The following is a 19,555-nucleotide window of genomic DNA, read 5'->3' as shown; positions in this document are numbered from 1 at the left end:
TAAATACGACTCTTAAAATTTTTATTACTAGAAACAGGACAATACTTTTGGGATTTAAATTTATTTTTCTCAATATGTTTTTATCTGTTTTGTTGTGGGTGGGGCACAGACTTGGAGGTTAGAGAACAGCTTGTGACAGTTCTCTTCTTTCCCTGTGGTCCTGAGGACTGAACCCAGATGATCAGGCTTGTCAGCAGGTCCTTTACCCTCTGAGCCCTCTTACCAGCCCTAGGATATTTTCTAATTCCTGTAGGCTTTCAAATTTAAGTGTTCTGTTTAAGGAAGTTAGTATGTTAAAAGTATAGCTAGTGAGTGAATTAGGAGTCTATATTTCATTCGTATTAGTGGACATCAGAAATTGGATCTTTCTTCTAAACTAATGCTTTTATCTACACATTGAGGTAAATAGACTTCATCCTATCTCAACCAGAAGGGAAAACAAACATTCAGGTTATTATGAGAATAGTGAGCTTGGTTCTAGAGACTAAGTTATGACATTAAAGCATCTTGATTTTTTTCATGTGTTGGATACATGATGCTGCAGTTACCAGGTAGTATCATGACCTTTGAACCATTGCATCACTATGGATTCAGTGGGCATTTACCAACCAGCATCATGATCTGAACCATTGCATCACAATAGAGGGCAGTGGGGATTTACCATCCAGCATCATGATCTGAACCTTTGCATCACTGTAGACTGTAGTGGCCATGGACTTTTTCTGTAACTAATATTTCTAGGCAAATTTCTCTTCAGATCTTGAGATTTTTTTTTTGTGATCATCACATTTAGTTTGTAATTTGAGTTCTTATTCAAAGTTGGTGATTAGAAAAGATACTATAAAGCGTATGTATTTCTCATATGTTTTTCTTAATTGAATAAATGCATTTGGGGGGTTGTAATAGGTGATACACATGCAGTTAAATTTAGATATATTCAGAGATGACAAAAACAGAACAAAATCAACTAAATGAATGACAACCAGAAACCAGGAAGATATTCTAAAGGGAAAAAAGTATGGTAAGGAGAAAGTTCTTGCACCATCTGTCTGCCTGAGACAAGCAAATGGCCAGTTGTGTGGTGTTTTTGTCCTTTGTAACTGTGTAAACTTTGTCTTATTGGTATGTAATGTCAAAGAATTACTAGAATAGTTTAAAAAGTCTTTGAAAATTCATATGAATTTTATACATGGAATACAACTCGTTGGACTAGTCACATTTTAAGGTCTCAATGTCTGTGTGGTTGTAAAGGCCATCTTGGGTAGCGTGGCTCTAGACAGTCCTGTCTGACCTTTCAGATCCCAGCTTTTAAGTCACAGGAAGCCTCTCATCTCCAGGACTGTTTGCTGCCTTTCACCTTCACACTTAAGGAATCCTATTCCTTTCCTCTAAATGCCAAAGCATTTGCCACAATGTAAATTATACTGCGGTGAGTGGAACTGTGTAGTGTTTGCCTTGTCCATTCGCTTGTGTTTGCAGTGAGCACCCAGAGCTGCACTTAGATTCTCCTTCACTAGGAACGGGAACCATCTGGGGGGAGCTTGTGCAGAGGCACACACTTAATTTTAAAATCAGGCATGAAATTTTTGAATGATTTTCTGTGGTTTTAATCGTAAGCTGCTCACTTTTAAAGAATGATGATTTTCCACATACTAAAAATAGCTTTTTAAAGAGAGCAGTCGTTATAGATTTAATAAAAACCATTAAACCATGTGATTTACAACATGATATTTACTTTTTGAAACTGGAGCAACGGCTCACTGATGAAGAACTTGTTGCTCTTGCAGAGGATGTAGGTTTGATTCCCAGCACCCACATTGCTGCACACAGCTGTGTTTCACTCAGGTTCCAGGGAATCCAAATGCTTTCTGTGGCCTCCATTGGCACCAGGCATGCATTTGGCACATATACATCCTCGCAGGCAAAACATCTATACACATACAATGATAAATAAATCTAAAAAGAAAATACATTTTGACCCTATCTTAAACAGTCAGAGGTTGGGCTGTTTCGTTTTGTCTCTGAGAGAAGCTAAATATCCCTAATGTAGGTAAGCTATACTTTTAAAGATTAAGATTTCATTGTGAAGTTGATATGTGAAGTGTAACTTGAAAGTATAGTAGACATTTATTAATAGAAGATGGCCAGTGAGGGGATTTGGGGCAAAGGGACAGCGCATGCAGACACAGGAAAGTAGAGACAAGTACTTCAGTTTAGTGTCAGCAGAGTGTGTAGAGGTTGCAGCTAGACTACACCTGGCAGTGTTATAACAACACAGCTGCCTTGGTGGGGCCTCCTGATGCATCAGGACATGGCAGACAGCTTGGACATGTATTTGGGAATATTGTACAATATTTTGGGGGTGATCTTGCTTTGTAACAACTGATCAGTGTTATGAGTCCTAACCTACCCCTGTGACATGGCAGTTAATCCCTTTGGATGATTTCCTCGTGATCTAGTTACCTCCCTTCTTAAAGACTTTTCTGCCTCTCAACATTGCCTCCTTTGGACCAGCTTACAACACATAGGTTCTTTGAAGGAAGCACTCACACTAAATCCAGAACATAGCAACCTCTAAGTCTCTGCAGGAGGACAAAATGATGGAATGAGGTTCTAAAAAATGTAAGCAGTGAGTTGGTGTTTATAGTAAAAGAAATGACGAATCTGCCTGGCTCAGTGTGGAGGTGTGGAGAAGAGAGTACAGTGTGTACTGTTTCTAACTCCTACCCCCAGCTCTTTCAGCCCTTCCATGCTTTTAGGGCACAAGACTGGTGGACTCTTTAAATGTATATCCATTGATGTATCTATGGTCTAATAAATTTTTAATAATTTAGGATGGAAGAAGTTCACTGTAATCATCAAAAGACAGGATATGTTTTGTAAAGTAAAATTAGTTCTGATTGAAATCATTTGGTCATCCTCCAGTGTATGCCATTTTCCCACTGTAAATCATTTCATTTCTAAATATTGGCTCACTCTTATGGGATGATTTTATTACCTTCCGCTTCAAAGGTTAAGAAGTAGTTTCAAAATACTGGATGTGGTTGAGCATGGGTACTCACATGTATAGTTCAAGCATTTTAGATGCTGAAGCAGGACTTCAAGGAGTTCAAGATCATCGTGGGCTGTATAGTGAATTCAACGTCTGAGAGAAAAAAGGATTGTGTTTGCATTGAGGTTTTAATTTTATGTTATATAATAGTCTGTTTTTTACTTTCTTGACAGAGTTTAAAAAGTAAAGTAGAGTCTGTATAGGATAGTTTATTGATGTAAAAAAAAAATTACCAGTAACTAGTGTTGTAACCAGGACTTAGTTGGATAAAATTTGAAACCACATCTCCTCTTGTATTGCTTAAGAAAACCATAGGAGCCAAAGCTGCAGTTCACAAAGTACCACTCACTTGCTTCTATCCCATTCTTCTAAGTTGCCTAGCCACAACTTTTATTAAAGCCACCCTATTCTTAGTGGTTGCAAGGGTCATGACCAGTAAATTGGCATATTTTGGCCAAAGCTACGCTGCTACTGTTTCTGTCAGCAACATTGTCAAGCAGAGAGGAATCCTTGAAGAGCTCTCCTCCTTTCTTTTTGTCCCACATATTGGAAAGAGAGTAGAAAGTGAAGCCTTTTTCTGTTGTTGACTTTCATCTTCAAACATTATTATGGGGGCATCTCAAAATTGTCATTTGATGGGCTTTTCATTACGTTCATTTCTATGCCCTAAGCAGGGTTTGTAATGGCCCAGAATAGGTTAATGCTTTGTGTACTGTATCACGTATAACAAAACAATATTACTTGAACAGTGTTAAATTCCACACATGTGTTATTTCAAATTGCCTAATTGTATTTTATCCTTAAAATTAATTTTGGTAGCCTTGCTGTTTCAAGGACAGGGTTATGGTGATTTGTCAGAGAGCTATTTAGTTGTTTAAACAAATTAAAATGTTTGTTTCCTCCCACAGATTTGAATTCTGTGAACCCGCATTTGTGGTGGGTAACTGCCTTCAGATAGCTTCTGACAGTCATCAGTATGATCGAATTTACTGTGGAGCTGGAGTGCAGAAAGATCACGAAAACTACATGAAGATCTTGCTCAAAGTCGGGGGAATACTGGTCATGCCTATAGAGGATCAGGTACCTTCTGTGTCCTGCATTCGTCATAAGAGAGACCACACAGTTGTGAGATTCGGAATTACCATTTTATTACAGGGAAACTAACCTTTGAAGCAGAAAAAAGTTTTTATAGATCTACATATGTGCACAGAAAAAAACTTGAAAGAGATCTGTAATTGGTTTAAAGGGAAGCAGAGTAGAGAGGAAGTGTAACTGGGAGACTAGAGCCCACTTGACTAGTCAGCTCACCCAGGAAGTCAGCTAGCTGCCCCTGGGTTCATCATCTGGAAGGTAATTAGTTGAGTGCATGGGCTCTACCTGTAGCATGTTAAGTCTGCTTTGTGACTGGCTTCAATTGCTTAACTTCATAATTAAAACAAGAGGCTAAAATAAATCGCCATTGAGGGGTTGGAAAGATGGCTCAGTAGATGAGAGTGCTAAAGATTATTAGACGTGTTTCTAGAAGGACTAGGGATGTGATTGGGTCATAGAGGACTTGCCTCTTAGTTGAGATTGTGAGTTCCGTCTCTAGCAACACACACACACACACACACACACACACACACACACGTTGTGGGGAACGGCGGGGCTGTGTCCCGCCACCCGGCTAGCTTTACACCCGAAATAATTACACGGAAACTGTATTCTTTTAAATATTGGCCCATTAGTTCCAGCCTCTTATTGGCTAGCTCTTACATATTGATCTAACCCATTTCTAATAATCTGTGTAGCCCACGAGGTGGCTTACCAGAGAAGATCTTAACCTGCATCTTTCTGGAGTGGGAGGATCATGGCGACTCTCTGACTCAGCTTCTTTCTCCCAGCATTCTGTTCTATTATTCCACCCACCTAAGGGTTGGCCTATTAAATGGGCCTAGGCAATTTCTTTATTAATTAACCAATGAAAGCAACAGATTAGAAAGAAATCACTCCCACATCACACACACACACACACACACACACACATGTTATCTTCTCATTGGCAATTATTCCTTTAAAACGTTGACATTAAGGTAACCACATTGCTTCTTTCTCATTTTACTCCAAATAGTTAACACAGATTATGCGGACTGGACAAAACACCTGGGAGAGTAAAAATATCCTTGCTGTTTCCTTTGCACCACTAGTACAGCCTAGTAAGAACGATAACGGCACGCCGGATTCTGTGGGGCTCCGTAAGTAGATCCTTGAACTCAAAGAATGCTGGTCCCTGGTATTTCACTCACTGTTTGGACTTAGTGGATCATGTAACTATAATGAGCACTGCAATGAGTGGATTGATTCTTCTGTGGCTTTCTTTCTGGAAACAAGAAATAGATCATACCGACTGTGAGCTTACTAGTTTGTGATAGGCAGTAACTGGTTGTGGAACAGCATCTGGTCTAAGGGTGGTGGGAAGAAAGCTTTGTCTGCTGAGGCAAGATTTGAATTGTGATTGGAATGCAGTCAAAAAACCTATTTGGTCAAAATTTTGTGGTAGCATCTTTTGTTTTACTTGTTTTTTCAGTTATCAGATAACTTAATTTTTGTGTCAGCTTGATTACCAAGTAGGATCGATGAGAGGAGAAGAGCTTAGATTTTCGTAGTTCTGTTAGACTTGTAACTGCCACCCAGTTAGAGGAGGCATGCACATGGGTAAACAGAACCTAGCTATTGTGTTTGAGTTTTATGGCAGCATCAGAGATGTAGGTGGCCAGCAGTTCATTTGTTTGCTTTACACACTCAAACTATTCCCACCTGAAAATTAAGAGAGAAGATACAGAGAAGGTGCAGAGACCTGTGGGACTGTGATGTCACACTCTGGAGGTGTCAGTGGCTTGAAGGTTTCTTCACCTGGATCCTGAAGAGTGCTTGGGAGATGTGGTGACTACTTTTAAGGATTTATAAAATTTTTCCATTTTGACTCCTGTGTTTTTATTTTTATCTCATTTAGAAAGAGATTAAACTCTCGGTTATAAAATTTTTCATAATTTAGAAACTATTCTTAACCAGCTTTTAAAAAATGTGTTTATTGACTTTTTACTTTTGATAATAAGACAGTATAGGAGGTAAACCATATTCAGGACATCTACATATAAGAGGAAAACTAAAAATAAGAATGGGTTAAAAACAGAGAGACAAAATTAGAAGTTAATGGGCTGCAGCATTCACATCCTTTCAGACTACTTAAAACAAGACTGTGTGGTGTCTAGCACCACAATCAAATGAGTGTCCTTTAACCTGTTTTATGATTGAAGTCTGCATACCCATGCCATTCTGTACTAACTGAACTTACCTAAATTACTAGCTAACAAGAAATAACAACATAGAGTTATTTTCCCTCCCATTTTAAAAAACAGAATTGTGATTATTTTTACTCTTTAGTTATCATAGCCCATTGGAAAGTAATAAAGAGCTCTGTGGCCCACGCTGCCTGTGGGCATGTCCTTACGCATGTGCAGCAGGCACTTTGTGTGCAAGCACACTTCTTTCTGTTAGGCTCTGCAGTTGCACAGTAGCCGTGGAAGTGCTTTACTCACGAAAGCATCATAGTGGCAGCAATAGCTATTTTCTTTTATCTGACACTTCTTTTAGGTTAATTTGTGCAAGTCTTAGCTGCAAATATGCTTGCACGCTAGTGAAACTGATAATTGACATGGATGGTGTACTTCAGGGTATCTGCCTCCATCCCCTACTCAGAAATAGAAAAGGCAAATAAGGCAGTTGGATATTTGGTTGAAAAATACACACACACACACACACACACACACACACACACTGTCAGGGGCTAGCAAGAAGAAGGCTCAGTGGCTATAGGCCTTTGCAAAGCAAGCCTAATGTCCTGAATTTGATCTTAAGAACCCACAGAGGAGAAGACCAATTCCCAAAAGCTGTCATCTGACCTCCATACGTGTGCTATACATCATACACACAGGAAGACACACAAACAGACAGATATTTAATGAAATAGGATCAATTGAAATATAGAGGCCCAAATTAAAACAATTTATCTTCCCCCTGAAATACATTTTCAGTAGAGATAGCTTTGGTAAGGATGTTAAAGGGAGGAGGGTTGGTGAAATTGTATTGGCATGAAGAGATAGTTGTTAATTTCAGGGTCAGGGCACAGTTTTGTTATTTATTCTTTCTGTATGTAAACAGGAGTTTCCAAAAACAGGTTGAAAATTCTGAGTGTTGTTACCCCCGAACCCAAAATTTGTATAATAATCACACAGTGAAAAGTTTTAAAAATTGCTGTTTACTAAAATTCCATGAAAGAATGGGGAATAAGAACAAGTTTCTGTTTTTGCTAAAATAAGTCACAGTATCTCTTTGTTCATAGAACATTATCCTATAATTACGGGGTATTAGAATAGACTAGAACACTGACTGCAAAATCCCATAAAAACAGTACACATGTAAACCCCTTATCAGATGACTCTGTTAACATTAATACTGTTCATAGTCAATAGTTGACTAAAATGAAGTTATAATTTTTCTTCGGATTTACCACAATTTTTTATTTGACTTAAAATCAGTTCTTTCTATGACTTTGTTTATATGCATGTGAAACCATAAAAATGTTATTTAAAATTTCAAAAATAAGGGCATATTAGTTCAGGCAGGGGCAGAAACTACATAATAAATTATACAATTTTATCTTTGGTTTCTCTGAAATTTTATTTAATATTTGAAATTAGTTTTTTTTTTTAAAGGAAAACCAAAATGTTTTTGTGTGGTTCAACCTAAATAAATGACTTTTCTTGATCTTTCCCTTTTTGTTGTTGTAATTGTATATTTTTATGAAGCTGGGTGTCACTCTGTAGCTCTGGCTGTAAAGACATAGGTTTTTTTAATGTTTATTTTTTGTTTATGTTATGAGCATACGCACGTGGGGATGATGTGTATGCACACACATGCAGAGGCCAGAGGAAGTCCCAGCAATCCGCTTGTCTCCTGTACTTGCTGATATTGCTCCTGAAATGACCTTTGACAGCGGTGGCTGTCTCAGATTCAATACAAGGAAACACACTTGAGTTTCCTCTTGTTCTCTTCTCTGGGTCTACTGTTTATATCTGACACTGGCACCTGTCCAGAAAGTCAGCCTGGACACTGGATGCTTTAGTGATACTTTTGCTTTGAGTCCCATAGCCACTTTGTTTCTGTTCTCTGTTATATATCAACATTCTGTCTCTCTCTCTCTTCTGTCCCGCCCCTTCCTGTCAGTGTCCATAGCACATGGGATCACCCAAGAGTTCATTCAGCTGACCTGCTGTTGCAAACACAACCTACACAGTGTTTAGTCCTTGAGCACGTGAAGCCCTTTCGGTTCCTAATGCCTTGCTCTTCTCTCTGCCCAGATCATTTTCATGCCTGCTGGGTGACTGCACTCCTTTAGACTCTGGCAGAGCCAGCCATTCCCTCAGGGAGCCTTCACCCCTAGCTACTAGAAAGCAACTGAACATCTAACCAGGAACTTCCTGTTACTCCTGTTACATGATTGCTGTTTTGTTTTCTTCATTTCCCCTGTTTTTATCCTTCTTTTGTTCCCTTTTATCTCTTCTGCATCTTTTTACCCTATCCCTTCCACGAATGTGAGCTACCAACATCCAGGGACTTTTCTAGTTTAAACCAGCCATGTATCTAAATGCATTCTTATGTGGCTGACCTATTGTTTAACAAGTAGTTTGTTCAATAATTTGTTAAACTATTTTGGATCAAAGGCACACTTGATATTTTGTACAGTTGAGTTTATGGTCCTTCTTCCTCCTTTTTGTGGCACATTTGATATAAGTAAACATTAGTGTCTTAGAACAGTGCCTTTGCAGTGTGTGTGTGGGGGGGTCTGTGTTAATCCACAGCTAGTACAGGAGGGTTCTTTGCCGTGAACTAGTGTGTGTGTTTGCTTACTTTCTCTCTGCTGCCCTTCTTTCTGTCTCTCTCTCTCACCTTACACACATACACACACATGTCCGTATGTGAGCACTCTCCAGAGTTCAGGCAGATATTGAAATGTTGCTTTGAGTTTTTCTGTATTTATCTTCATATGATTTATTCACTTTCTTAAGAAAAAATTACATTTATTTTTAATTTATTTATATGACTGTTTTGTCTGCATGTATACATGTACAACATATGCATGCCTGGTCCCTCAGAGGCCCAAAGAGGGTGTCAGATCCTTTGGAATTGGAGTTATGAATGGGGTTGTGATCAGCCACCTCCACATGACAAAGAAACATAAAAACAGTATAATATAAAATGCAGGGTAAAATTTCTTATGTACTTATCACTTTATCTTTACCCTTTTTCTAAATTATTATTTATTACTCCCAAGACTGCATGCATATAGATAGAAACGTGGATGTTCACCTCATTTTTGCAAGCTGCCTGCTCTGCTCAGTGCGCATTAGTCATTTTGTACTAAGCACTCTCAGTGTAGATTCTTGTAGTTTGACGTTTTCTAAAGAGTGTGAAGAAATGAACAGTGTATAATGTTTTCATTTTTGTGCTTGTTTTTAGCCCCATGTGCTGTCAGGAATCTCCAAGACTTGGCTCGCATTTACATTCGACGCACACTTAGAAACTTCATCAATGATGAGATGCAGGCCAAGGGAATCCCACAAAGGGCTCCACCCAAGAGGAAAAGAAAGAGAGTTAAACAGAGAATTAACACTTACGTGTTTGTGGGTAATCAGCTTATTCCTCAGCCTCTAGACAGCGAAGAGGATGAAAAAATGGAAGAAGACAGCAAAGACGAAGAAGAGAAAGATCCCAGTGAAGCTGTGAAGCACGAGGAGCCGCCCCAGAACTTGCTGAGGGAAAAGATCATGAAGCTGCCGCTCCCCGAGTCTTTAAAAGCTTACTTGACATATTTTAGAGACAAATAACTTACAACAAGGAAGAATGCCTATTGATAATTCCCTTACTCTTGTAAATGTAGTGTTTATTAGGAGTTAGAGAATTAATTCATTAGAGTGAATTATTGCAGAAAAAAAGCTTAAGTTATTTCTCTTAATGACAGAAATGATGTATTCAGTGATTTAAAAGATTCTCTTTCCTAAACTCTATTTTTCTTAAATTTTGAGGGAATGCTGTTTTAGCTCAGTGATCTCAACGTGAAACGCATCAATAGCCAGGACTTTGTGTATAATTATTCTATTCTGGTTCTTCACTGAAATATAGAGTTAGGGTTGGATTTCACTCTGTAAGAGGTTGATACATTGTCACACATATATAGGCTTATTCCAATTGCAGCTTGCATTTCCTTTGTGTGAGCTCGCTTATCTAATAAGGAAAGCAAATGTTTGTAGACCTGCTTACCTTACTTTGTTGTAGACATATTCCGGGCAACATATGAGTGCAATAATAATTCAAGATATTGAATAATTTAGCTTTAAAAACTACAGACATCATGAAATTTTACAGGCCTGAAACTTTTGCTTCTGATTCTATTGCCAAAAGATACAGGGAAAATTCCTGCTTCTCTCATAGAGATTTTAAGAGCACAGCAAGTGAATATTAAAGTAGGAGATGGCTACTTGACACAACTAGTTTGTGTAGGCCCATTGTCTTTTCAGTATTTAAAGATAATGGGATCATCTTAACGCTAGAATTTTAAAGATAGTATATTTAGGATTGCTTTTCTGTAATTATGAAGTATTAGATTCGAAAAGACATTCATTGTCCCGTTTGCCTCTGAATGTAGACAGTGAGTCACTTTCAGTTCCCCTCACTTACTACGTACCTCACGTAGCAGGGGAATGATGTGGTCTGCCAAGGCACTGTACAGGACTTTCAGTTACATGATATTTGTCTTTGACGAGGTAGGCCATGCTCGCCTCATCTGTTTTGAATCTTTGTAGTATAAACAGTCATGGAAGTTGTATGTAGATGCCTTTGTATTAAAATTTGGTTCAGAATCAATGAGATCTCTGGGATCCACACCAAACTCATTTCTTCCGTTCTCTGTTTTATTACTTTGGTAAAATGACAGTAGTTTTTATTTTTTGCTTAATGTTACATTCTTAACCTATAATGGGTGTCAGTGCTAAAGCAGGCAGTGCGTGTTGTTACTAGTTTTTTCCTCGTAAGGCTTGCACACAGCTCCTTGTTAAGATGTAAGATGTGAGCTACTTACTTACATTTTGCATCACACAGATTATGTGTTTTTAATGGGAAGATCTCAGGGTCTCACATGTTCTCGCCACATCACTGTCAGAACAGCTACTCAGATTTGCCTAAGGAAACACAATCATCAGGATTCAAATAGTTTTAAATGACTCAGCTCCAATAATTCTGCATATACTAATCATTTAAAATAGTTTTGACTCAAATAATTCATACAGTTTTAGTAATTTGAGAGACAGTGTTATGGAAAGGGCTCTTTTGACTTTTGTTGGAATGGGCATGTCCAGTTTTTCTTAACATAATTAGCAAACTATTATTGAGAAATGCCCTATCTTGTTTCTGTGCAAAAAAGGAAAAAGTCATCCCCCTCTTCCCTGAAGTGGTACTGGGGATTAATCCCAGCCCGCTGTGACTGCGATTTAACCTCAGAGCCAGCAAACTGTTACATTTAAAATTCTGGTTTAGAATTTTAATTTTCAATTCCTGATACCCATGTAGTTTTATTTGTCCCTCACATCTCTCTTAGTTTTTCTTGGCGCTGATGTACAGATATCTGAAAATCCATGTTCTTCAATGATATTATTTAGGAGAGTGTTATAAGTGATATATTTGAAGTTGGCTGTTCTTATACTGTCTTCTGTTAACTTTGATGAGTTGTACAGTAGATTGGATCATTGCATTTTTTTTGTCTTTGAAATGTATATTTTGTCCTTGTAGATTCTTTATTTTTCAGGTGTGACTTTATGGTTGGCTTTTAAAGGTAGGAATCAATGAAAATTTAAGGAAAGCAGTCTTACCTACTGATCTAAGTGTATTAGGTGGAGAATATTTGGGTTCATGCTTATTTTTAATGAAGTCATGTTTGTTTGGGTGTGGAAAGTTATGCTTTATAGGTAAAGAAGTAGCAAATACAGATGAAATAAACTGAAAAGAAAGAAAAATGCAAGTGATAGTAAAGCATTTGTGATGGCTCCCACCTGAAACAGCACTGGAGCCGAGGCAAGAGGAATACTTGAGGCTTGAGACCACCGGGGGTTACATAGCAAGACCAGGCTTTGTTCTTCAAAGAAGAGAAACAAAGGAGAATATATAAAAATCATGGGCCATAGTCTCATGGACTTACCTGCAGACAGAAATTTACATTTACATTTTGAAGGCAATAAAGACGCCTTGAAGGGAGGAGTGTGCTGCTTAAGTCTTACAGCAGGTTGGAGACAGGGCCTGAAGGAACAGCCACCATCACCAAAATCCCAAGAATCCAGAAGTGAGACCATGCCTACCAAGGATCTTATTGAAATCTGTATTATCTATTGGTCAACGTATTGAAATCTGATATTAATAAAATGTCAAAATAGTATACATGGTTAAAATACAAAGGTTTGTTGATTGAGGTGGAAGTAAAAGAAAGCCTGCTAAATCATTGGACATATAGGAAAATAATTTTAAATAAACAGATCACATCATTACACACCATTATCCAGTGGTCTGTCTTTTATTTTTCTCTTTGAGTTCAAAAAATTACTCTGCATGTAGATGTTTTACCACAGTTCCTGACTAAACACCCCAATTAAAGAAGTGGGCATTGAGGAAATCAGAAAGGGATTTATTCAGTGTGACCTCACAGACAAAAAGAACACAGTGATCTAGTGGCCCCACACCTGTCTTGTCTTAATGTATCAACATGAGCTTTGGGTTGAGAAGAATTCAGTCAAGGAGCATGGGTAGGCATAACTGAACAGTCCTGGATAAAGTGTGCCCCTAGAAGGTGATCCAAAGAAGTCATTCAAAGGGCAGTTTGACCCTTTGGCAGTTATGACCTCGCCTATTAACAGAAGTTTCTATCCCATCTGGTTCCACTGCCATTCAGTTCCAAAGAAGCACCCAGAGGCCTACATTAATTATAAACTGGTTGGCCTAGTATCTCAGTCTACTTATTAACTTACTCTTACATCTTAAATTAACTCATAATTCTTGTTTGTGTTAGCCCATGGCTTGGTACCTTTTTTCAAGGAGGCATTCTCATCTTCCTCTGGGTGTGGGTGACAGGAGCAAACTGAACCTTTCCTCTTCCCAAAATTATAGTCTGCTTGCTCCGCCTGTATTTTCTGCCAGGCTACTGGCCAATCAGCATTTTTACTAAACCAGTATAAGTCACAAATCTTTACAGGGTATAAGAGCATTGTCCCACAGTACTCTCCGCCCCCCTTTTTTCTTTTCAAAACAAGAACTATAATCTTTTGTTTAGCTTTTTCCTGACCATTATCCATAGCAACTTGTAACCAACACTCGGAACAAAGACACATTCATTATCCATTTTTTTGGAATATGAATGTAGTTTTCTAGGCTACTTCCTGCTGAATGTGGGATTGTAATTTAGAGGTTTTTCTTTTTCTTTTTTTGGTCTAAATCTCTTTTTACTGTTTATTTTTTTTTTTGACCACATGAGTCTTTAATTTCCTAAGGGATATGCCTAGATTTAAAGCCATGGCTTTGATGGCTGGATTCACCCCATTCTTCAGCTTTCTGAGAGTCTAACTTTATAGCTGAGGTACTGGTGGGTGCCATGTTTATTGGCACAACTCTGTGGCTCTTCAAAATGCCTGCCCCCACCAAGAAGCATGCTGTTGGCTATTCATCAACACTGTCAAGTGTTTTATGCCAAGGCCTCTTAAAAAAGCTGCAAGGTTTTTGCAGCTGAAGCTGAGACAGGAAGTTTTTTTTAATGAGATATGCTTGCCTCTAGCAATCAGAGACATCCCAAGAAAATGCTGCTACCAAGAAGCCATGCTTAATGCTGTTCTTTTATGTCTAGAGTTACTTCCCAAGCTCTCTCAGGTTTTATGTGTATATAGCTGCCCACATTGGAGCCATTTGAAGATAGACACTATAAAGTAATCCCACGCCAGCTCAGAATTGAGTATAATAAAGGTTTCTTTATTCAAGGGTAGACTCAACGGATCACGGTTCTCTGTATGATGGGGAAAAGGAACCAAATCCAGCAGCTGAGAGTGTACAAGCTTTATGGCTGCACTTATAGTATAAAAGTGAGCTGGTATCTTGAAGACTATTGGCTGAAGGTGTTCCCACAGCACTTGGCTTCACCAGAAGTTGCTCTCCTCTGAGGTTGTAGTGCTGTTGATGCTTCCATTAAACTTTTTCAATGTTTGCTATTCCAAGGAGTCTTGTGGCGCCAAGTCAGGAGGCCAGGCCTTTCAGCAAAAGCAAACATTTAAAATGTATGTGTGTCTGTTATGTGTATGACTGTTAAACTGCTAATGTTACAACGTGTGGAAGCCAAGACCATTTTAGGGAGTTGGTTCTTTTCTGCTGCTGTGGGATCTGGGCTTGAACTCAGATTGTCAGGCTTCGGCAGCAAGTGCCTACCCTTGAGCCATGCAGCATGCTGAAAAGTAACTTCTAAATGACAATTGTGTTGAAAAAATGTAGGTCAGTATCTGTCTTTGGACATCTAACTTCCTTTGACTGTTGCCGTCTATGAAGGTATCGAGTTCTGTTCAATGTAAAATACTAGACTATGACGTGTAAGCAAAGCATGAGAGATGGAATTCAGTGTGTAGGTACAGGTGTGTATGATCGGTTCTGTCCTGATGTAAGCAAGTCTTACCAGTTTTTCAGTTTCTTCCTTCTCTGGGGTGGCTCTTCTGTGCTTATTTGTAGGCCATATTTCTACATGGTGTGACACCCATAGTTGATATCCAGAGCAGTCATGTCCCCTCCCAGATAGGCTGTCGCTACCCTGACAAAGGCTCAGGATGTGTTCCTCCTTTTCTTTTGTGATTCTGTAGATCGGCCGCCCGAGAAGGGGTGTGACTTCCAGGCTAGTGACCAAGCTGCTGACCTGACTGGAGGCCTGCTAAGCCCACGCAAACAGAATGTTAATGAACTTCCACCTTAGTTTACCTTGGGGGATAAAAGGCGTTTGGATAATAAACGCGGGTGGTCTTCAGGATTTGAATGAAGCCTGAGACTCCCTTCTGATATTGCTGTGTGAACTGTGCCTCAGTTATTCTCACGCCTCCATGCCGGTCCACAGAGGGAAAATAGTTTATGTTGGGGCATCAGACCCCGACACTTATTACAGCCTTCTTTTCTGGTGTTCTTTTACCATGTGCTTTTATTTGTATGCTCATATATGATGAGTCTTCACATATGCTGGAATCATGCCCTACACATTACCTTTCTGAACTATGTCATGTGATTACGTTCAGAGGTCACCATTTATTTTACAGTGGCAGTTCTTTTTCATGAAGATAGTTCATGAAATTCTGTTTTGTATGTCTCATGGCTTTGTGTTTTTTGTTTTTTTGTTTTTTTTTTTTAAGGGATACAACTAAGAGCAGAAATCTTTTGTGTTTGAGTTAGGGTTATACTGTGTTTATCCCCTGTCTATCCTAGAGCTTGATATGTAGACCAAGCTGGCTTAGACCTGTGTAAGAAATGTTTACTGAACTTAACATGGCTATTACCTTTCACTATTGGGATTGGAGGACTACAGAAAACTTTGGAATCACAGTGAAGGAATAAACAGGGAAATACAGCCAAGCAGCTAGGCTACATGATAGAAAATGGGAAGAAGATGATCACTGGAGTTCCTAGTTCTTCCAGTCATGTAATTTTGGGGATTGATAGGATATATAGCTGTGAGATTATTTTCCTAATAGATTTACCCAATAAATGAAAGGCTACTGATTTTTGTATGTTAATTTTAATAATAAGCACTTTAATTTTAATGATAAGACCTACTGAAAGTGCATATTATTTATATGAGTTTTCTACTGGAGTCTTTAGGGTATCCTGTGTATACTCAGAAATATATGCATATTCATGTCATCACATCTACAGATAGAGATCCTTTGTCTTTTTACTTTCCTATTTATAGCTTTTATTCACTTACTGCTCTGGCTAAGACTTTCAGTGCTATATTTAGTAAGAGTTCAGAGAGTGGACATCCTTCTCGAATTTGTGATCTTAGTGGTAATGCTGAATTCTCCCCATAAAAGTGATGTGGCTGTAGCTTTGCCCTATATAGCCTTATTATGCTCAGATATGATCCCTCTAGTTTGAATTTCTTCAGAACTTTTAAAGGGTTGTTGAATTTTGTGAAAAGCCTTGTTGCATTTATCAAGACAATCTTGTAATTTCTGTCTTTGAGCCCATTTATATAATTTCTAACATGGATTTATTTTTATTGAACCATCCATGTATCTCTGGAATAAAGCCAACTTGAGTGTGAATTTTTATTTGATGGTTCTTGAATTTGTTTTGTAAATACTGTGTTGAAAAGTTTTGTATCAGTAAGGGAGATTTTTCTTTTTAAAATTGTGTCTTTGATAAGATTTTTGTCATCAGGGCATTCTAAAAGCTTAATAGTATTTCTTTTCTATTTTATAGAACAGTTTGAGAAGCATTGGGGTGTTAGCTTTTTTGGACAGTCTGGTAAAATTCATCTGTGAATCCTTCAGGACATGGACTTTTTTTTTAAGTTGGGAGACTTTAAATTACTACTTCAGTATCCCATTCTGCTGTAGATATATGTAAATTGTGTATCTCATCTTGGTAGATCAATCATATGCATCCATTTCTTTCAGATATCCAGTTTACCTAATGATTTTCTGCATATCATTGATATCTGTTGTAACAGTATGTCATGTTCAGAAGATAGCTTTCTGTAGCACTTGTTTTAATAGCTTTTCAGTTAATGTGACTCGACACCGTGACAAAGGCAGTGCACAGAAGGAGTTTATTGGAGCTTCACAGTTCCAGAGGGTGTCTATGAAGCATGGCAGCAGGCAGAAAGGCATGCCACATGAGCAGTAGATTATTGCAGGGAGCCACTGCTTGTTCATTCCCAGCCGCCCAGAATAATCACACAGAAACTATATTGATTAAAACACTGCTTTGACCCACTAGCTCTAGCTTCCTCTTTGCTAACTCTTAATTTAGCCCATTTCTATTAGTCTGTTCTGAGATTAAACTCATGTGCCACCACATCCAGCTCACACTTTACAAATTTTTAAACTCTTATGTGTGTATTATTCCTTCCATCTCCTTAGGATATCTTAGGTGAATCTGATTTCTTAATGTGTGGTCTCCTGTCTAGGTAACACATGGTCTGTAGTGATAGTTTATGTTTTAACAAAGCTTTCCTGAAGATCAAGAGTACAGAGCTAAGCCACTAGAGTCCAGGGAGTGGTGGTATACACCTTTAATCCCAGGATTTGGGAGAAGTGTGGTGGGATCTCTGTTAGTTCAAGGCCACCCTAGCCTGCACAAGGTTGTGTCGGTCTAAAAGAGAAACAGAGCTCACACAAAGGTGATCCCAGCACTTGGGACAGCGTACATTTAATCCCAGCACTAGGGAGGTGGAGAGAGGAGTATAAGGCAGAAGGGGCCAGGAACTCAGGCTGTCTGAGGCATGGTAGAAACAGTTGCAGTCTCAGGGAACCAAAAAAAAAAAGAAAAAAAAAAACAGTTGCAGTCTGAGGATCTCCCCTGCAGTCAGAAGATGAAGTCTGAGGACAGGATCGTCCCTTCGGTCTGAACATTGGTAGAGGTAAAAGTTCTCTCTAGTGACTGGCCCCTCTAGTGACTGGCACCACACACCAAAATCCAGCAGACTCAAACTATAAAACTTAATAAATTTATATAATCTAGAATTGGCATTCAGAGTGAAATCTGGGAAGCCTCACAGCTCCTTCACTCCAATTGTGCCATCTGCTGGGACACACTGGTGTCTACCCGACTGTGTGGATTCCCATGGTTGGGCTTTACCAACTTAATACAAACTAGAGCCACCTGGAGAGAACTTCAACTGAGAAGTTGCTGTGTTCTTAGTAATGAGGGGGCAAGGTCCTGGCTACTGTGGGCAGTGTCATTCCTGTGCTGCTGGGTCAGGGTTCTATTAAAACTGTAGTCACGATAAGCAAGCACTGCTAATCCATTGTCTGCTTCTGTTCTTGCCTCTAAATTCTGGCTTAGAGTTCCTGCTTTGGCTTTCTTCTATGGTGGGCTAAAACTTGTAAGCCAATAAACCTTTATGTGACTTTTATGCCTTAGTTTTGTGGGAGTAGGGTGGAGGATTTTGGAGCCTTGGGCTGGAAGAGTCAGTGATTGCTCAGAACTCAGTGGGTTATACTATGTGAAGTGGAAGATAAGAATGTTGAAAGAAATGCAGATGATAGAGGCCTGGACTGTAAAGTTTCAGTAGGAAGTGAATATTCTATCAGGGCTGTTTGTGTGATATATTGGATTTGACAGCCTGTTAGAAGGAATCTTTTCCTTTGCTGGATAGCTGGACTTGAAAAAGCAGCTGTGATTAATGAGACTAGATTCATTAAGGCAAGTGCGCTAGGTTAGCAAGGATGAAGTGAAAGACAGAGGACGTGTTAGGTTAGAGCAAATGACCTCATGTATGTACCTTCAAAGTAGCAAAGTAAGGAGCAAAGACTTCCATGTTCTGTCCCAAGGGAGGCTAGCCCATGCCTTACTATATATGTTGAAGAAGAAGGAAATCAATACTGTAGGGTGGTTCTGTGCCAGAATTTTCCTAGATATACTACTTTATTTGGCCACTGAATCTATTTCTTCTATGGTATCTTCATTGTCTGAGATTCTCTCTTTCATCTCTGTATTCTGTTATCTATATAGTTCCTGTTCACTTAACTTTGTTTTCTTGTTCCAGAATTCCCTCAGTTTGTGTTCTGTATTGCTTCTATTTTCATTTTCAGGTCTTGAACAGTTTTATTGATTTTATTCAACTGTTTGTTTTCTCTTGGTTTTCTTTGTGGGATTTATTCATATCCTTCAACTTTTTTGTTTCTTTTTATTTAAGGAATTTATTTATTTCATTTCCTTCTTCATTCGTGTTTTTAACTTTTATTTCACATACATTGTGTTTTGCCTGCATGTATGTCTGTATGAGGGTGTCAGATCCCCTAGAACTGGAGTTATAGACAGCTGCGATCTGTCGTGTGAGTGCCAAGTCAATGCTCTTAACCGATGTGCCATCTCTGCAGCCCTTATTCACTACTTCTCTAAGGACCTCTATCATAAAGTTGGTTTAAGGTCATTTTCTTGTGCTTCAGCTCTGTTGGATATTCAGAGCTGGACTCTGGTGGTGATATATTGCCCCGGCTATTGCTGCTTACATTCTTGGGCTGCTTTCTAGGCATCTCAGTGTGGGGTGAGTATAGGCCTCAGTGTCAATTTCTGAGTTTTTCTTTGTTGGATGATTGTTTTCTTTGGTTTCTGTTTGTTTCCTTTCTAGTCTTCTGGACTATGTGACCTGTGATTGAGCAGGCTTTCTCCATTTGAGGT

At 38.8% G+C, this 19,555-nt stretch overlaps 1 protein-coding gene across 5 annotated transcripts in view; it reads left to right on the top strand.

The window, feature by feature from the left end:
- The window catches only part of Pcmtd1 (protein-L-isoaspartate (D-aspartate) O-methyltransferase domain containing 1), a 60,488-nt gene extending 47,797 nt beyond the window's left edge, over positions 1 to 12,691 (top strand). For 3 of the 5 annotated variants that reach the window (XM_041657099.1, XM_041657093.1, XM_041657095.1), the window contains 3 exons: positions 3,961 to 4,132; positions 5,163 to 5,286; positions 9,611 to 12,691. In XM_041657099.1, coding sequence (XP_041513033.1) covers positions 4,079 to 4,132; positions 5,163 to 5,286; positions 9,611 to 9,978 — 546 coding nt within the window. In that variant the 5' untranslated portion in view covers positions 3,961 to 4,078 and the 3' untranslated portion in view covers positions 9,979 to 12,691. The remainder of the gene's footprint in view (positions 1 to 3,960; positions 4,133 to 5,162; positions 5,287 to 9,610) is intronic. The other 2 variants (XM_041657098.1, XM_041657097.1) reach the window with 1 other exon arrangement.
- The last annotated feature ends 6,864 nt before the right edge of the window (positions 12,692 to 19,555 follow it).

Source organism: Microtus oregoni, unplaced genomic scaffold, assembly GCF_018167655.1.
Source record: "Microtus oregoni isolate MIOR12 unplaced genomic scaffold, Mior012 000008F_ref0000371, whole genome shotgun sequence".
NCBI lineage: Eukaryota > Metazoa > Chordata > Mammalia > Rodentia > Cricetidae > Microtus > Microtus oregoni.
The sequence above is the reverse complement of the archived record's forward strand: the minus strand, read 5'-3'. Positions and strand labels throughout refer to the sequence as shown.